The sequence below is a fragment of the Populus nigra genome, chromosome 15 (assembly GCF_951802175.1).
Source record: "Populus nigra chromosome 15, ddPopNigr1.1, whole genome shotgun sequence".
Classification (NCBI taxonomy): Eukaryota; Viridiplantae; Streptophyta; class Magnoliopsida; order Malpighiales; family Salicaceae; genus Populus; species Populus nigra.
In genome coordinates, this window is record NC_084866.1 from 9,732,351 (window position 1) to 9,749,806 (window position 17,456).

A 17,456-nucleotide genomic window follows, 5' to 3' on the forward strand; every position below is an offset into this window, starting at 1 on the left:
TTTTTTTCTCGATTTCATCATTCAACATTGAATCTTTTGAAAATGGGGCTTTGTAATTTTTTTATTTGATTTTTATAGAGTTATCTTGGCCTCATAACTTAAGCCACAAGTTTAACAAGTTAGCTCTTTTTTTTTTCTTTTTTAATTGATTTTTTTTCCGATTTCATTCTTTAACATTGAGTTGGTTGGAAATTGGGCTTCACAATTCCTTTTGTCTTGCTTTTTATGGAGTTATTTTGATCTCATAACCCGGGTTAGGGGTTTGGCAAGTTAATCTAAGTTGATTTGGGTAGTTTTTTTTTATCATTTTCTAATTTAATATTTTTTTTTAATTTCATCATTTAACATTAGGTTGATTAGGAATTGACTTTCATAATTTATCTTGATTTTCTTTTTCTATAGGGTTACCATAGTTTAATGAACTGGGTCATTAATTTAACATGTTAACTCAGGTCGATATAATATGTCACTAACTCAATATTTGAAAAACAATGTCATCCAATATATTATCATATCAATATTTGAAAAAGATATAGTCTAACATGTATTATATTTTGAGTTCATAATTAATTTTTTTATTAAAAAATATATTAGCAATACTTGAATTTTATTTTTACATTAAATAAAAAATCTTACCCGTGACAACAATCAAGTAATGTAAAAACTAATTAACTAGAGCCCGAGAAGAAATATTTTAGGGATATTATGATGATTGATATACTGTTTTGATGTCACTTTGTGTTTTCGTGAACTCTCCCTCCCCAGTACATTGTTTTGGAAAGGCTTTATTTGTATTTTTTATTCTACTAAAATTTTACGAATATTTTTTTATTTAAAAATACATTTATTTTTTAAAATTTATTTTTAATAACTACGTATAAAAAACTTTAAACTTCCTCAAAAATATTTTTGAAGTCAATGCCATATTTGTGTCAAAATTAATCATATACTAGGCTATCACAAGTGTACATATAAAAATAAAGGTTACCGAGACGAGTCATGTTTGGAAACGTGATGTAAACCATGTTTTCTTAAATTTTAAAATTTTTTTATTTAAAATAATTTTTTTTTATGTTTTCATATTGTTTTGATATGTTGATGTGAAAAATAATTTTTAAAAAATAAAAAATTTTATTTTAATATATTTTTAAACAAAAAATATTTTAAACCCTTATTATTATAACAATTCCAAACATACCCTAAACAACCAGCACGGCAGAGCACTGGCTTGGTTTGGTGTGGTTTCCTCCTGATTTTGTATGCCGTTAGAGGTTGAAACAGGCCAGTGATCGATCGATCTGAATTTGAGAGGAGAAGGCTTCAATTGGGCCTCGTAAAAAACTAAGAACAAGGAAAGTGTATAAAGGAATGGCCCATTGGGATTCGCAGCCTAAGTGAACAATAGCAAAACCTGAATGAGCCCATTGGATGGTAATAAAATTCCAGAATTATCCGTAGGGACGCATAATTCTGATTCTGATACTGATTCAGAAGAATTAGGGTTGTATTTTCCTTTCTTTGCTTTCAGAATCTCATCTCCTCTCTTCCTCTTCCCTTCTTCCGCTTTTGTAGGTACCTAGTTACTGCCCTCTCTTTCTTAGAGAGAGAGAGAAATGAAGCTGAAGCAATTAGAAAGCATGTTAGGTGAGCTTCAACAGTTCTCCAATCCAAAGGTATCTTACCTTGATCTCTTTCTCATCCTCCTTCTCCTTCTCCAGAAAAAAATAAAAATAATATGATTGCACCTGCGTGAGTGCGTGCAGGTAGAGCTGGAACAGTACCCAACTGGACCTCACATTGCTTCTCGTATGCTCTATACCGTATGTGTGAAATCACCCCCTCCCCTCCTTTTCCTTTAAATAAGCAAGTAGTTTTTCATGCGTAACTATGTGTTTGTGTGTGTGTTTTTTTTTTTTTTTTTTTTTGTAATTGATAAGGCAGAAAACTCTTTAGGGGATGTTAGCAACAAGATAGTTGCAGATTTCGGTTGTGGGTGTGGCACATTGGGCGCTGCAGCTTCTCTTATGGGTGCAGAGTGAGTTGCATCCATCCTATTATTCTTTTTTTTTTAAGAAAAAAAAGGTGAATTGGAGACTTGTTATGATGACGATGATAATGATTCTTGTGATTTAACCTACTTCATTCTTAAATTTGACTCCTGTTTTCTGTTTGTAACTTTGGAACAGGCAGGTTATCGGCATCGATATTGATTCTGAATCTCTTGAGATAGCATCTCTTAATGCGGAGGATCTTGAGGTATTGCTGTCTGTTTGTGCTATTTATAGCTTTACCTGGCTTCATGTATTTTCCCCTTCATCTCATACTTTCATTTAACAGAAGAAGAAATTCCACATCTATGACTGTGCTTTTTATATTTCATAGAGTAGCATTTCTGGAGAAAATAAAATTAACATTTCTTTGTTTGTGTATGTGTGTGTGTCTGTTTTCAAGTTGTCATTTATTTGAGATGGATTATTTAACGTAATTGTGCATCGTTGCTCTTATCTGATGCGCCTTTTTTTTTATATGCTGAAATCTGCAGCTGGACATAAACTTTATTCAGTGTGATATCAGGAACTTAGTATGGAGAGGTAACAAAACGAGTGCTTCATGTTTTGTTGTTTCCTGTCTTATGGACAACTAGTGCACCTCCAGAGTGTTTCGAGAAATAAAAAATAGTTTTAATTGATTTTCTGTATCCCATATGTTCATTTCTCATTTGCATTCAACTCTACAAAAATACCTGGATCTAAGGGTCTCAATCTCTTTTTTAGGTCCTATTGTTGATACTGTTGTGATGAATCCTCCATTTGGGACCCGAAGGAATGGTGCTGACATGGATTTTCTTTCAGCAGCATTAAAGGTGTATTTGGATTATTTATTTATTTATTTATTTATTTTGTATCCCTTTCTTGAATTGTAATAACATGGGTGGCTTTTACTTTTTTCCTTTACCTGCCAGATTGCTTCTCGAGCAGTTTATTCATTACACAAGACCTCAACAAGAGAGGTAAGTGGCTTCCTTTGACAGTTCTAGGCTTTAGCAGCAGAACAGAGAATTTGCTTCTGCCCCTTGCACCAATAATTTAGATTAACGAGTTACTAGATAGTGGATTTCCTGTATATTGGAAGTATCTAGAACTAGTGTATTTCACAATACAAGTTGGTGCTCTTTAAACTAGAGCATTATCGAGCTAAGGGAATAGCTTTCTCTATCTAATCATTGCAAATACATTCTAGTTAGTCTCTCTTAAATGTATGTGCCAAACATGTGCTATTACTAACTGGTTCATTTCCAAAACCCAATTACTTGCTTTGAGCATTTAACCCAAGGCATTGGCATGCACCTCAAACTATTGTGTCATATGTAAACACTGTTGCGGATGTAGGACCTGTTTCTTCTGGCCTTGGCTACAAAAAACTCATCCTGGCAATACTTTTAGATAATGTATGCCTCCTTATGTGAAAGAATTTCTCATTGGTTGTCTGCACTATATATTTGATTAGGTCAAAAGACCAGTATAATCACTGGACTCGCAATTTTTCATCTAGTTGACTGTATTTCTTCACAAATTTATAGCTGCCGCATCGTTTTTTTAAGGTAGAGTAGCATGGCTGTACCCCCAGGCTTCTACACTTATCTGCCCCTTTTGCATTTGATGTAAGGTTCTGATCAGTTGTTCCCTATTAACTGGCCACAGCATGTTTGTCTACATCGATTCAAGTCATGGATTTTTAGCCTTGTTAACCAGTTCTTATAAGCGTTTTTCTTGTGGTTTTTCTTGTGATAACCACGACGGATTTTATTTTTTCTGGTCATTGCAGCATGTTAAAAAGGCAGCCTTGCGGGGCTTTGGTGCTAGCAGTGCAGAGGTTTTATGTGAGGTGGGTAAATGTGCCTTTGCAGCCACATGTTTACTATTCAGTCTTTGGGGAGCATTCCATGGTCGTGGAAAATGACGTCGATGTTAAGAATGCTTTTCCCTTTAAATATCTCTTAATTTTGTTTCCGTACCTTTTCTCCCCAGCTTCGGTTTGATGTGCCTAAGCTATACAAATTTCACAAGAAAAGGGAGATGGACATTGCTGTAGATCTCTGGCGGTTTGCACCAAAAACTAACCAGGGAAATGATAATTGACACCGCAGGAGTAATCGGGGAAATGACAGTGTTCCATCAACATTATGGACAAGGGTAAAACAACCATATATATGTACTCCATTCAGTGTATTATGAAAATAGGATGTAATTCTGGACAGATTTTGAAGAGAACAAGGGAAAATGCAATTTGATCTTGTTAAGAATTTTGAAGGGAAACAGCTTGAAAATAGCACGAGTTGGACCTGCTTGAAATTTGTTACCATAGCTGTAGTAATTGCTTGTAGTAATTGCTGCCATAGGTTTCGCACGTAGACTCGATCGGAGAGATGTGAATGAATTTGCTTGAATACTGTATGTAACCTATCTGATTGTAAAATATAATCTAGTTTAGAGAGAGAGAGAGAGAGAGAGTTTTGGGGATAGGAAATGAGATTAACCCTAAAGTTATGCTTTTTGTTTAATTTACTCTAAGAACTTTATAAGAATTCCAACGTATATAGCAGTGCCTTTCTTTTTTTTCAAGCCAGAGGCGGAAACTGTGAGAGGAAAGAGGAGAGGAGAGAAGAGAAGAGGAGGGAGAAGAATGGTCGTTAGAGACTTTTAGAGTCATGTCGTCGCTGTGACACTGACATGCGCAACCTTGGGACGAGTCTTTGCCAAGACAGCTATGACGACATCAATTAAAGCCATAATATGAGATCAGAGAATGACTCACGCACCACTCAACTACGACAAGCTTTCTCACACACATGTGCGTCCAATGTATTAGCTATTTCTTTTTTAATTAATATAGTGTTTGGGTCTTTTTCTTTTATATATATATATATATATATATATATATATATATATCTATATCTACTAAAGACTCTGAGAACCTGAAAAAACTCGAACTCGTGATTATTAAAAAATAAACTCAAAACCTGGTCAATTGAGCTATTATTTAACACTTGATCATATTGTATTTTAATTTGGTGTTTAAACTTTTTAATTTTTTTTGTTTGATTCATAATTCTTTGATAGCTTTTCAATTTAGTTTTATATTTCATCATATCCAAGCCCAATAAAGACCTAATCAGGGGTAAACGAAGGGAAGGGAAATGAAGAGATAGATGACCAAACCAGATTAACACATTGTGGTCATGTCTATGATTCGAGTTGTGAATTTGATAGGTTAATTCAGGTTAACCAAATCGATTTAATATGGTGTTATCTTTTTGTTTCACTCCATTTCTTTTTTAATTTTATCATTTGACAGTTCGTTGTTTCGTATTTAAACCTAATCAAGTCAGGCAAAAATAATAACAATAATGACTTTAAAAGAGTTTTGGAGCCAAATTAGATTTTGTATGTGATGATTGGGTCGCGTGTGAGCCCGCTTGATCAAGTGATCCATTCCAAACTAACTCCAACATAATAGATTTTGAAACCAACCCAAGCCATGTAAGGGAACATAACATAGGGTGAGGCTACATGAATTAAAAAAAATGAAAAAAAAAACAATAGAACTGCAATAAGCTATTTTGTTTTGATTTAATTTTTATTTTTCTTTTTTCAAATATATTGATGCATAATTAAATTAATATGTTAAATAGCATGGCATATTGTAATATTATGTTTTTTAATTTACATGAATTGCTTAGGGTTTAGTCTTTGTTAATCATTAATTTGTTTTTTAGTGATTATTAACACATATGATGATCTATTCATTTTAGTTAACAAACTCATCAAGCTTTAAGTGCGCACGCTTGAATTGATTTTTGCTGTAGCCCGTATCGCAGCGTAAACACTACGACTAGCCCTTATCTAACTCTAAAGGGATTTGTGAATTTTTAATAGGTTTTAGATTTAATTTCTTCTTTCTTGATATATTTAATTCCAATTTTATAAGTTAAGCAATAGTACTATGATTTCACGAACATTGAAAATTTTTATAATACTTAGAGAGGTATGAAAAAATATATCATGAAAGAAAAAATTAAATCTAAAATCTATTAAAAATAATAATATATATATTCTCTGTTCTGCGTTTCGTAAGAATAAATAATTATTCTTTAAATATCATAAAGTTTTTCACAAAAACAACTTTAGCCGCTGGAAAGCATCTTGCATCTCAAAAGCAACTAGGAGTGTTGTTGTTTAGAAACAAAGTATAATAATTTACAAACAAGTTTTTCATATTAAATTTTCATATAAACCGATTTATCAGTTAATTAATATAGAATGTGAGTCCTATAAATGATAAATGATTGGTATATCATGGAAAAAAAACTGAAGGCTGTGTGTTTCGTGTAAGAAAATTGTTTGTAATAACATCGAGGAGATTGGAAATGAACAGTAGAAAAGAAAATGGACATGGTGATTGGGGAGATGCTCTTCTTGACATTTTATAAAATGGAGGTTCCAAAAAAAATAATTTCAGTGATCATGGTACAAAGGTAAAAGCTACATAACAAGGACTAGCTTGCTATAATCACGAGAAGGGGAAAAAAAAAATCAGATTTCTCTCATCCAAAATTAGTTTCAACAATGCCTGCCTGTCTCATTTTTGTCAGGTTTCCAAGACCTTGCTTGATTTGTTTCAATTATTTCGCTTTGAGAGGCATTTTCCTGTCTTATGCTTGGGCTCCTGTTTCTGTATCTTCAGTTGATTCTCCAAGAGTAAACCGAACAAACCTGCGGACTTTTATGTTCTCCCCAAGAGCAGCAACAGTCTGTTTCACCAAATCCTTCACCAAAACACTATCATTCTTGATGAATGGCTGCTCTAGAAGAGCAAGCTCTCCGAACCTCTTTGAGATCCTGCCCTCAACAATCTTCTCTCTTATGTTCTCTGGTTTCGACATAAGATCGTCTCTCTGCATTTCAAGCTCCTTTTCTTTGTTCCGAATGTTCTCGGGAATATCTTCAACTGATACAAACTGCACTTGTGGGCAGGCCACAACTTGCATTGCTAGATCATCAACCAATTCCTTGAATTTTTCACTTCTTCCCACAAAGTCAGTTTCACAGTTTACTTCTATCAGCACTCCAATACGGGAGTCATGGATATACGAACCAATTCTGCCTTCAGCTGCAAGACGGCTGGATTTTTTATCAGCAGCTGAAAGACCCTTCTTTCTGAGATACTCTTGTGCCTTCTCAAGATCCCCTCCAGTTTCAGAGAGAGCCTTCTTGCAGTCCATCATTCCAGCTCCAGTTTCTTCCCGCAGTTGTTTAACAAGAGCAGCAGAAACTACTACTGCTGGTGGCCTGAAAAATAGAGCAGGGCATGCGTGAAACTTTGAAGATCTTAAAGAGGTTAACTGTTTCCTTTCAAGGCAATACGTGAAACTTTAATGCTTCAGTCACTAGGACACAAATGTATAACTCTAGGCAATGGACCACAATAGATCCTTATATTACAGGGCAACAGAACATAAAATCCTATGAAAATTCGTAACACTTCCTTGAACCTTCTGTAGGCCTTGAACCTTCTAATTTACCAAGCAAAATATATATATATAACAGTAAGAATTGTTTATCCAAAATTTCATTCAGACACAAACACACATGCATGCACAACAAATGTACACCAATGCGGCTGATTAATTCTCATTTACATTTTTTATTCCATGATCTCTTTTATCACTTCAAAAACCTTCCTGACGTTTCATTACATTTTAAGTTGACTACTACATTTTTATAACTTTTTCAAGAGGATTTTTTTTTTTCAAGCCCATCACAATTTAAAAAAGCTTCATTGGGGTGGGCACCATTCAGACACACACGCGCAACACAAAGGCGCATTCTATATCTGACACACAAACTCATGATGTGTGATCATCAGAGATTTCTCTTCTGAATCCAAAAGGGGAGGTAACTTACTTTTGGGCAGTTTCCTTGGCTTCTGCTTCTGCTTCTGCAGGCAGCTCTTTTGCTGGTTCTGCTGGTTTTGCTGCAGTTTGAGCAGCCACCTCAGCAGCAAAATCCTGGCTCTTCTTCTCCAAACCTTCACCAAGATTGTAGCGAACAAACCTCTTCACTTTAATATTTTCACCAATTGTTGCAATTGTCTGCTTCACCCAGTCCTTCACTACTACCTTGTCATTCTTAATGTAGGGCTGCTCCAGCAATGCCAGCTCCTCAAGCCTCTTCCTTATACGCCCTTCTACAATCTTTGATCTTATTTGCTCCGGTTTTGACAAGAGATCTTCCTTCTGCATTTCAATCTCTTTTTCCTTGTTTAAAATATCTTCAGGCACATCTTCTGTAACAAGGTACTGAACCTGAGGGCATGCAGCCACCTGCATGGCTATATCATCCACCAGTTCCTTGAAAATGTCACCACGGGAGACAAAATCTGTTTCACAGTTCGCTTCTACTAGGACCCCAATCCTGCTATCATGAATGTACGAACCAATTCTTCCTTCAGCTGTGGCTCTACTAGCCTTCTTTTCTGCACTTGCTAAACCTTTCTTTCTAAGGAACTCCTGAGCTTTAACAATGTCCCCTCCAGTTTCTGAAAGGGCTTTCTTGCAATCCATCATTCCTGCTCCTGTGTCTTCACGAAGTTGCTTCACTAGAACTGGAGATATAGTTGCTACAACCCAATGAACAAATAATAAATTAATACATAGGTAGAGGGAGAGGCTACTCGCTAATAGGGGATCAAAGCAATCACAAACATCAGAAAAATAAGAAAATTCTGGTCCGTAGCAACACCCTGTAATTGGTAAAATGTGGCCCTGATACTCTTGTCATACCCTGATGGCAAAATTAAATGTTGCAAAAAACATAGATTAGAATCTATCCTTGGCCATGGCCTTGAGAACCAGTGCTGGTATTGACAAATCCCTATATGATTTGGCGACAGATATAAACTGACACATTAATTTTGCAACTAGTTACTGAATTCTATTTTCTATACCTCAATTTATTTATGATCAGAAAAGCAGCAGTGAATGTCAATCACCTTCTATGTGATCATTGAGAGATTAGGCATAACCCATTCAGTTTGCTGGACTTGAAACCGGAATGCTAACTTTGTTGAATTATGCAAGGATAGTCAACTAGACAAACATATCATTGTCGAAAGCAAAACACTAGAAAAGAACATATTTTCTCAGACCAAATTATTCACATTCTCATTTTGAGACCAGTGCCATTCACTCCTTTTTGCCTACATGTTTCAGCTTTCATGTTGCCATTTTGGGCTTGGACTTGACATCAGTTTCTGAATTCGTTTGAGCAAGCACAAAGATCAAAAGATATGGAAAAGGTAAAAACCTGTAGTCACACTCTCCTTAGGAGAAAGACTGCCACTTTGTCCGTTTGAAGCACCCACAGTGCCATTTATCTCAGGCGCAGGTTCCACCTTTTTATCTTCAAGTTGTGAGGCAGAAGTAATTTCAGTCTCAGCAGCAGGAGTTTGAATCTGCATTTCATCCTCAGTACTTTTAACTTGGTTCTCAACAACTTCTTCACTGGTTAGACTTTCTGAAGATATAATTTGAGCCTCGGATGTATCTCCAGATGCATCAGAATTTTCTATGCTTTCTACCTTATCTATTAACAGATCATAACAGTTTCTCAGGAAAATGAAATAAAAACATAATTAACATTTAATTAACAAGGAAACACCTACAGATTCAACTAGAAGACTCAAAATTTTAAAGGTGGCAAACTAAAATGATTTTTTATTGCTTTGAGGCAGAAAAAAAAATACAAGATATGCCACCAGTACTTTCATTTAAATGAAAGAGTAAGCCCATGGACAGGACATACTTATCCAATTTTTGGACTTAGGTTATTCCTCATTATCATTGTCTAAAACATGAAGTAAGCCCATGACAAGATCTCAAGGAAAGAAGAGTTCGGCAAGAACCATCGTCATGGTCAGGTTTGATGCGCCTTAAAAACCCCTTTTCTTAGTAAATATCTTTTGGTTAAATTTTTATTCACCAGCTGGGCAAAAGAAAAGGAAAAGAGAAACGGTACATTGGCCTATAAAACTTTTTATAAATATGAATTTCTTGCACCTAGTTATATAATGATTGTTTATTATTCATGCTATTCTGGGGAAGATATATCTGGTTTGCGTACCTGATCCTGCAATACTATCATCAACACTTTGTGATAAACTAGACTCTATGCTTTCTGGCTCCTTATCGTTGGCCTCTGCTTCTTTCTCTAAGGCCTGAACTGTATCATCCACGTTTTGTGATGTGCTAGATTCCATGCTTTCTGGCTCCTTATCATCATCAGCCACTGCTTTCTTCTCTAATGTCTGAACTGTATCGTCCACATTTTGTGGTGTGCTAGACTCTATGCTTTCTGGCTCCTTATAGCCAGTGACCTCTGCTTCTTTCTCTACAGTCTGTACTGTACTATCAACACTAGATTCAACAGTTTCTGGCTGCTTCTCATCGGAGGCAACATTGGCACCCACAACCACCTCCTTTAAAGAAGTCTCATCACCCTCTACTGATTCATCCACCATTGAAGGGATGCTGCTCGATACCTCATCACTGCTTACTGGTTGGTCCTGCACTTCAGCAATATTAGGTAAAGGTTCAGTTTGGTTTTTCTCTCCTATTTGCACTGAAGGTATTGGTTTTTCAGGCTGTTCTGTTGCTATCTCCCTTTCATCCAAAAATGCAGCAATATCCTTGTTCTTACGGAAAGCCAGCACAAATGGGTTCGTCGCAGTATGGACAATCCCTTGGATAAGCTCTGTGTCCAGTTTATCAGCGTCTTCTTTTTTCATTGTCAAGGTAACTTGTCCCCTTGTGATACGCAACACCCTGACACTGACTTCCTGGCCGATCTGCAGTGATGAGTCCCCCATCATGCCTGCAAATACATCATCAGATTCTTCTGATCTGGGTAGGAATCCTTCCTCACCCTCAGGAAGAGATATAAAAGCACCAGACCTGGTCAGATTTTTTACTGTGCCCTCTAGATTCTGCCCTTTAACAAACTTTGAGCTTTTTACCTCTTCTTTTCTTTGGTTGGGCTTTGAAGTGTTCCTTCGGGCAGCCTGCCTATTGCTGCTCCCAGTGGCAGGAGAATCATTCCGTTGCTGAAACTTACTCATATCATCATTTTCACGCATAGTAAGAGAAATCCGCCCTGTCTCGGTGTTTGCCTCAACTAACCTCACCTTTACTTCTTGACCAACAGATACAACACTTCCAACATCCTTAACAAAGCTGTCACTCAACTTTGAAACATGTACAAGTCCATCTGTGAAAGCTCCAAAATCAACAAAAGCACCAAATGGCTGGATTGACCTTACTTTGCCAGTAAATGTTGCACCAGGAACCAGGTCCTCATTCTTTACAGGTGGCATCTCACTTTTCCTACTGCCCTTTGAACGACTAGATTGAGCTGGAGCAGGACTTGAACCTGCTTTGGTGGAGGAATCAATTGTTTCAACTGCATCTGCTGCTGGAATCTCTGTAACCCCATCAGAATCTTTATCAACAACAGGTGAATCTGGCTCCTCTACTGCTACATCAGTCCCTGTGGCTGATACGGTACTCGCTACAGATCTATGGACCATAGCACAATCCCTGTGGTATTGTGGGAACAACTTAACAAAACCAGGAAGAGGCAACACAAGTCTTTGTGAGGATGATGCATATTTTGTAGATTTCCTTGACAAACTTCCATTTTTGAGACTATTATTCTTCTTTATTGAAAAGGCAGTTCCAGGAATGAGACAAATATTACTTGTAGAACACGGGAGCACAGGTGTCATGTTTACTTGAATTGCAAAGTTTGTGCTGCAGCTAAACTAAACTTTTCATTCCAATCTTCACCTGCTCAGCAATGAAAAATAGATGCACTGGACTTTATTGATCTTCCCTGAAACTAAAAGATGAAAGTTCCAGTTACCACTTGTGCAAAAATCAGATGCAAAATATCTTTAACAATCATTAACAAGGATAAAGTGCTATAATTGAACAATCAACACTTTGCATTCACATACAGAAGTACTAGTCCGGAAACATATAAAGAAATTTTCTCCTGAAATGAGCTTCATGTTCAGTAATTCACATCACAGGCTAACAGCTGTGAGCACACAATCAACAGATGACAACATCAGCTATGTCTCAGTCAATGTATCTGGTACTAACAGCCCTAATTACAGCAAAAGAAATCAAGTCTTGGTTTTTCAGTAGCAGAATAAACAATAGCAAACTTCAGAACCGTTGAACTTCACACAGCAAACTCTGGATCATTAACACTGTTTGCAAAAACAATTCCTCTTCAAGTTCATCTTGTCTGATAAGGTTACTTGGCAGTTCATATTGGTTCAATCCCATCATGCCCAAATGCCTAACTTGAAACAATTTCATCAAAGCATTAGACACTGCACTCCAATTCTACACAACCATCCCCAAGATTGAGGTTTACATGAAGCATACATAGCTTAAATTGTTTTCTATCAAGATTCTATGACATGAACTCATGTAGACAAAAACTGGCCAAGTAATCAGACAAAGTTCTGAATTCTTTCACGAATAAAAATGGGAGACTCAAAATGTCTGGTTAAGTCTGTTTTTTACTGAACTCCAGCGAATTGCAAACGGTCAACTTCGATAGAGTAAATGCATCAAAATTCCAATATCTTGATTAATTATCATAATTTTCGAGTCAAATTATTGTCTTCAATGGGAAATTTGAACTGACTGGCCCTTTCTAGAATATCTTTAGCCATATAGCTGAATAAACCTCAATGCACAAACAATTCTAAAATCTAGCAGAAAACTCCTAATTCAAATGAAACCACTCATTTGAACACTAGCACTAAGAAAATATTATAACATTCAAAAGAAGAAACAGAAAGCATTACCAAATAGAAAAACTTGATAAAGGTTGACAACCACAAACAAGGCAAAACTGGCAGGTTATAATAAAAACCCACAAGATAAAAAACAGCCAACAATGCAAAGTCACGGGAGCGCATAAAGAAGCATCAAATTCTATGACCCATTAACAAAGAATCAAGCAAGAAGTGTACCTCCACCTCAAAAATAAAAAGAGATTTTTTTTTCTTTTTTTTTCAGTCTGTCTGTCTGGTGAAGGTGTTGAGAGCTGCCGATTGAGTAATAAATGGCCAGTAAAGACTAAAGAGAGGGAAATGAAAGGTGGGCCTTTAAATCCTTATCCAATTTCCTTTGGGTTGCATTTTCATACATGATAAACGATACTAGAACTAGAGAAGATATCGGCAATGCATATATCCTCTGTCACGCTGTTCGGCTCAGCTCGGCTCCTATCATACCTCTTTAGCCTTTCTCTACACTTATTGGTATGGAACTGTAGATTACAATAATAATTTATTGGTTTTTTTTTTTACCTCTTTGTTTTTAGTTATTGATTTTTTTAATTTATTCTTTATATAATATGTTTATAAAGGTTTAGAGTTGATAATTTATTTTAGTGTTGATTTTTTTTATATCATTTTGACCCTTTTTTGTTATTGATTTTTTTTTAATTTAGTCTTTGTATAATATGTTTATGAGAGTTTAGAGTTGATAATTTATTTTAATTTTTTTATATGGTTATTACAGTATCAAAAAAATATCTTAACATCGTGATATTGTTTGTTTTAAAAAAATTATGATAAAATATAAAATGATTTTAAAAAACTAGGTTAATAAACTTTATGAAGTCAATGACTTGGTTTGCGAGGTAACCCTGATTGCCTGGTTTGCAGGTTTAACATGATATTTTTTTTCTAAATGAACTTAATTATGTAATTGTGTATTTTTTTATCATATAGTTAAAAAAATTAGTTTTAGAAAAAGACATGTTATTAAATTTTAAAAAGTCCATGGGCCTGTTGACAGGTATGACAAGTTTTAACTTTTTTTTTATATAAATTTATTTTTGTATTTCATCATTTGATATTGAATTGATTGAGAATTAAGCTTTATAATATGTATCGTTTTACTTTCCATGTCGTTATTATAGTCTTAAAAAAAATTTCAATATTGTTTTAACGCTTGATTTTGCGATTGTCTATTTTTGTTATAATATAGTTAAATAACCAATAATTTAGAGAGAAAAAACAAGTTATTAATCCCAATAGAGTTCATTACCCGATTTGCAGTTTTAATGTGTTGACCCAGGTTACCCAATTCACTAGTTTTGAGGGTTTACCCATCAAACCTGATATGTGTTTTTTTTAGTTTATGATCCTTTAATTTTTCTAATTGTTTTTTTATTTCACTCTTATTTAATATTGAAATGGTTGAAAAATATAATTCATGGTTTATTTTTTTTCTACTTTCTATAGGGTTATCATGATCTCAAATAAATATATGTTTTTTAGGATTGATTCTCAATTTTAAAAACATCTAATGTTATCATAAAATTAAACAAAAATAATTTATAAAAACAACAAAGTTATTAAACCTATTAAACTTCATAATTCAGGTAATAGGGTGATCAATGTTTATTCAATCTGACTCCGTTTCAATATAAAAAATTATGTCATAAAAAATTTATCTTAAAGTTTTTTTAAAAGTTATGTCATATTTTTACCGGTCATCCGAATTGTCTTTGGATCCATTAAATTAAATAATTTACTTTAGATTAACTCTCACACGATTTAATTCGAAACTAAAACTAAGTAAAAAGTCGAGTTAATAGGTTTCAAGATCAAACTGTTTGATTGAATTTAATAATATTGTCAAAAAAAAAATTCATACTCTTAAATTTAAGTTTAGAAAAAGATTAATTTGATCCACAACAAAGCATGAGGGAATATACTAGTAATTATAAACTCAAATGGTCCGACATGTTAATTGGATGTTCATTAATCTAAAGCATGATTAGACCCAAGTTCTTTTTCTCAAATCATTTTGAAAAGTAACTTGATGAGACTTGTATGACTTGTTATGTCAACTAAGTACTTGGTTAACTACTTGATTTACTTAATAAAATCTAAATGAAATACTATAATCATGTCATTTTAATTTTTTTAATATTAAAATAATATTATTTTAAAATTGATCCATGTTGACTCAGCAACGCGAGATGATTTTAGCCCTTAATCAAATCAAACCCAGAATGAAGTTGGACAACCTTTGTTTGAGAGAGCTATTACTAGCAATTTATTTTTCACTTTTGGTTTTACAGCCGATGATGTCAGATTAAGTTATCTCTTCGATCGGTCGAATTGCTAGCATTTGTCCTGAAAGCAGCGAGCCAACAGGGAACTGGGTTAGCCAGGCTGGTCCAACTTTCTGTCTTTTGCTATTAAATTAAAATGAAAAATAAAATGTTGGGATTTATTTATTTATTTATTTATTGTATTTGAAAAGAAAGAGGGCCTAAAATTAGAATGTTTTTGCACGATATAGGATGGAGGGCCCATGACTAAAATGGATTAGAGGTCCTTAATGTTTTAATGCAAGCCCATTCCAGCTTTCATGGGCTTAGCATGTAGATCTTTTAATGTTTTGTGTTTGGTTTGCAAATAAAAATTCCCAGTAATGTTTCTTTATTGGATTTTTGAAAATTCATCAGAAATTTAAACAAATTTATTATTTTGATCTTAAAAACATTTTCCTTTTTAAAAAATTAATAATGGGATTACACATGCATGCTACTTGTATACAAAACTAATAAAATGAAATAGATCTTACTAATAAATAAAATTGAATTTTTTTTTATTTTTTTACTTTAAATTAATATTTTTTGGTGTTTTTAGATTATTTTGATACACTGATATCAAAAATAATTTTTAAAAAATAAAAAAAAATATTATTTTGATACATTCCTGAGTGAAAAATACTTTAAAAAGCAACCGCAACCATAACCTCCAAAAATAAATTGAAATTACCCTTTTGCTTACTTTTATTTATTTTTCACATATTATTAAGAACCAAGAAAAAAAACTAAATGGTATGGAAAAAACATTGTTTTTACCCATCCAAAATACTATAAATATTATCATAATTCAGAGTGTTTATTTTTTGTATTTTAATCTTTTTTTTTCCTTGGTTATTAAATTTATTTGCTTTTCAAATTAGTCCTTGATATTTATTGGGATTTAAAGTTTATCCACACCCAAAATATTTTGAATTATAATAATAATTCATAGGATTTTTTTTTTAAAATCATCCCTAACATCTTATAGTTTTGTCAAAATTCTATTTATTTATCGAGTTTTTAAAAATTATAATTATACGTGTAAGAATTTACTTTTTGTACTTGACATGTCTGAAAAAATCAATAAATTTTTTTAATTATTTATATTTTTGCAATTATTTTCCATTTAGCAACTAAAGAGATAATTATCCAAAATAATAACTAAAATGCTATCTATTTGATTTTTTTCCCCGTATAAAAACCCTAAAAGCCAAGAATCAATTCTTGTTATATCTCATCATCTTGAGAATCCCACCTCTCCGGAAACTGAAAGGCAAAACAAGATTGATACCTTAAGATCTGCCAACAACAAGAATTAATCCACAAATTAAAGCATTTGTTAATAATTAATTCAAAAAAATATGGATGCATCTTTATCTTTAATGGCAGAACAAGATCCACCTCACAACAATTCTCGATTAGCTAGTAAAATGCTACCATCAAACGCAAAAGTTGAGAGCACAATATGCAACGATTGTTGGTAATTAACCACAAATTATCCAGTAGAAGCAGGGAGGTTTGTGAGGCACATCATATTTCACTGTTTCCTCTTCAGAATCAGCCCTGTTGTTTCCTCTTCTTTGCCGTCTCCTCCTTCTTCTTTCTTCTTTTTTCCCTTTTCTTTGCCGTCTCCTCCTCCTTCCTCTTCTTCACCAGGAACTTCAAACTCCAAGGAAAAAAAAGCTCGCCATCGTCATCGTCATCATTCTCATCATCAGTTTCCGCACTGTTTGGAGAGACAACAATGACAATTGTGGTAGTGCGCAAGTTATAATTACCATCTCCATCGCACCCACACCACTACCAATAGCAGTGTCGCCATCGCCACCACCTCTCCAGTTCCTTAGCAAGCTGAAAGCTTCCATTGTTGGGACAACCAGAATAAAACAGCCGGTAATATCTTTGTAAAAAAAATTAATCTTTTTTAAAACAATGATATAGTTTTTTTTTTAATCAAGAAAATTAATGCCTTTTTAATAAAGGGCAGTAACAATTAAAATAAAAGTTTGTAAAAAATTTAAACCATTTAAAATAAATGTTTTTCAATCTAAACTCTATTTTCTTATTAATACATTTCTCTATTATTTTAGCAAAAACATGCATTTTTTTAACTTCGAGAACCATTTAAAAAAAAACATTTCATGAACTTAAAAGCAAGATTAAAAATAATTTATTTTGCATGTGAATGAAGGTAAAGAAAATTAATAA

The 17,456-nt window shown here is 33.9% G+C and overlaps 2 protein-coding genes across 4 annotated transcripts; one reads left to right on the plus strand and one right to left on the minus strand.

Moving 5' to 3' along the window:
* Window positions 1-1,456: 1,456 nt before the first annotated feature.
* LOC133673881 (uncharacterized) lies at window positions 1,457-4,316 on the plus strand. The gene is made up of 9 exons (XM_062094809.1): window positions 1,457-1,673; window positions 1,764-1,820; window positions 1,938-2,035; window positions 2,187-2,256; window positions 2,543-2,591; window positions 2,775-2,863; window positions 2,963-3,010; window positions 3,826-3,885; window positions 4,029-4,316. The coding sequence occupies exons 1-9, from the start codon at window positions 1,614-1,616 to the stop codon at window positions 4,137-4,139; spliced, it is 642 nt and encodes a 213-aa protein (XP_061950793.1). The 5' UTR covers window positions 1,457-1,613; the 3' UTR covers window positions 4,140-4,316.
* A 2,143-nt stretch (window positions 4,317-6,459) lies between these two features.
* Window positions 6,460-13,272, minus strand: LOC133673668 (polyprotein of EF-Ts, chloroplastic). 3 transcript variants are annotated; one of them, XM_062094517.1, is made up of 5 exons: window positions 13,114-13,272; window positions 10,182-11,954; window positions 9,366-9,644; window positions 7,965-8,679; window positions 6,460-7,349 (listed from the first exon to the last, which is right to left on the minus strand). In XM_062094517.1, the coding sequence occupies exons 2-5, from the start codon at window positions 11,839-11,841 to the stop codon at window positions 6,713-6,715; spliced, it is 3,291 nt and encodes a 1,096-aa protein (XP_061950501.1). In that variant the 5' UTR covers window positions 11,842-11,954; window positions 13,114-13,272; the 3' UTR covers window positions 6,460-6,712. The 3 variants fall into 3 exon arrangements, with proteins under 3 accessions (XP_061950501.1, XP_061950498.1, XP_061950500.1); XM_062094514.1 differs by having other exon boundaries at window positions 13,108-13,269; XM_062094516.1 differs by lacking the exon at window positions 13,114-13,272 and adding an exon at window positions 12,940-13,076.
* Between the last annotated feature and the right edge of the window lie 4,184 nt (window positions 13,273-17,456).

Excerpts from the sequence above, each read along its gene's own strand:
- LOC133673881 (XM_062094809.1), top strand. The coding sequence starts at position 1,614 with ATGAAGCTGAAGCAATTAGAAAGCATGTTAGGTGAGCTTCAACAGTTC. Across the intron at positions 1,821-1,937 it reads CTTCTCGTATGCTCTATACC|GCAGAAAACTCTTTAGGGGA; the intron begins GTATGTGTGAAA and ends GTAATTGATAAG. Across the intron at positions 3,886-4,028 it reads GTGCAGAGGTTTTATGTGAG|CTTCGGTTTGATGTGCCTAA; the intron begins GTGGGTAAATGT and ends TTTTCTCCCCAG.
- LOC133673668 (XM_062094517.1), bottom strand. The coding sequence starts at position 11,841 with ATGACACCTGTGCTCCCGTGTTCTACAAGTAATATTTGTCTCATTCCT. Across the intron at positions 8,680-9,365 it reads TAAGGAGAGTGTGACTACAG|CAACTATATCTCCAGTTCTA; the intron begins GTTTTTACCTTT and ends ATTGGGTTGTAG. Across the intron at positions 7,350-7,964 it reads GCCAAGGAAACTGCCCAAAA|GCCACCAGCAGTAGTAGTTT; the intron begins GTAAGTTACCTC and ends TCTATTTTTCAG.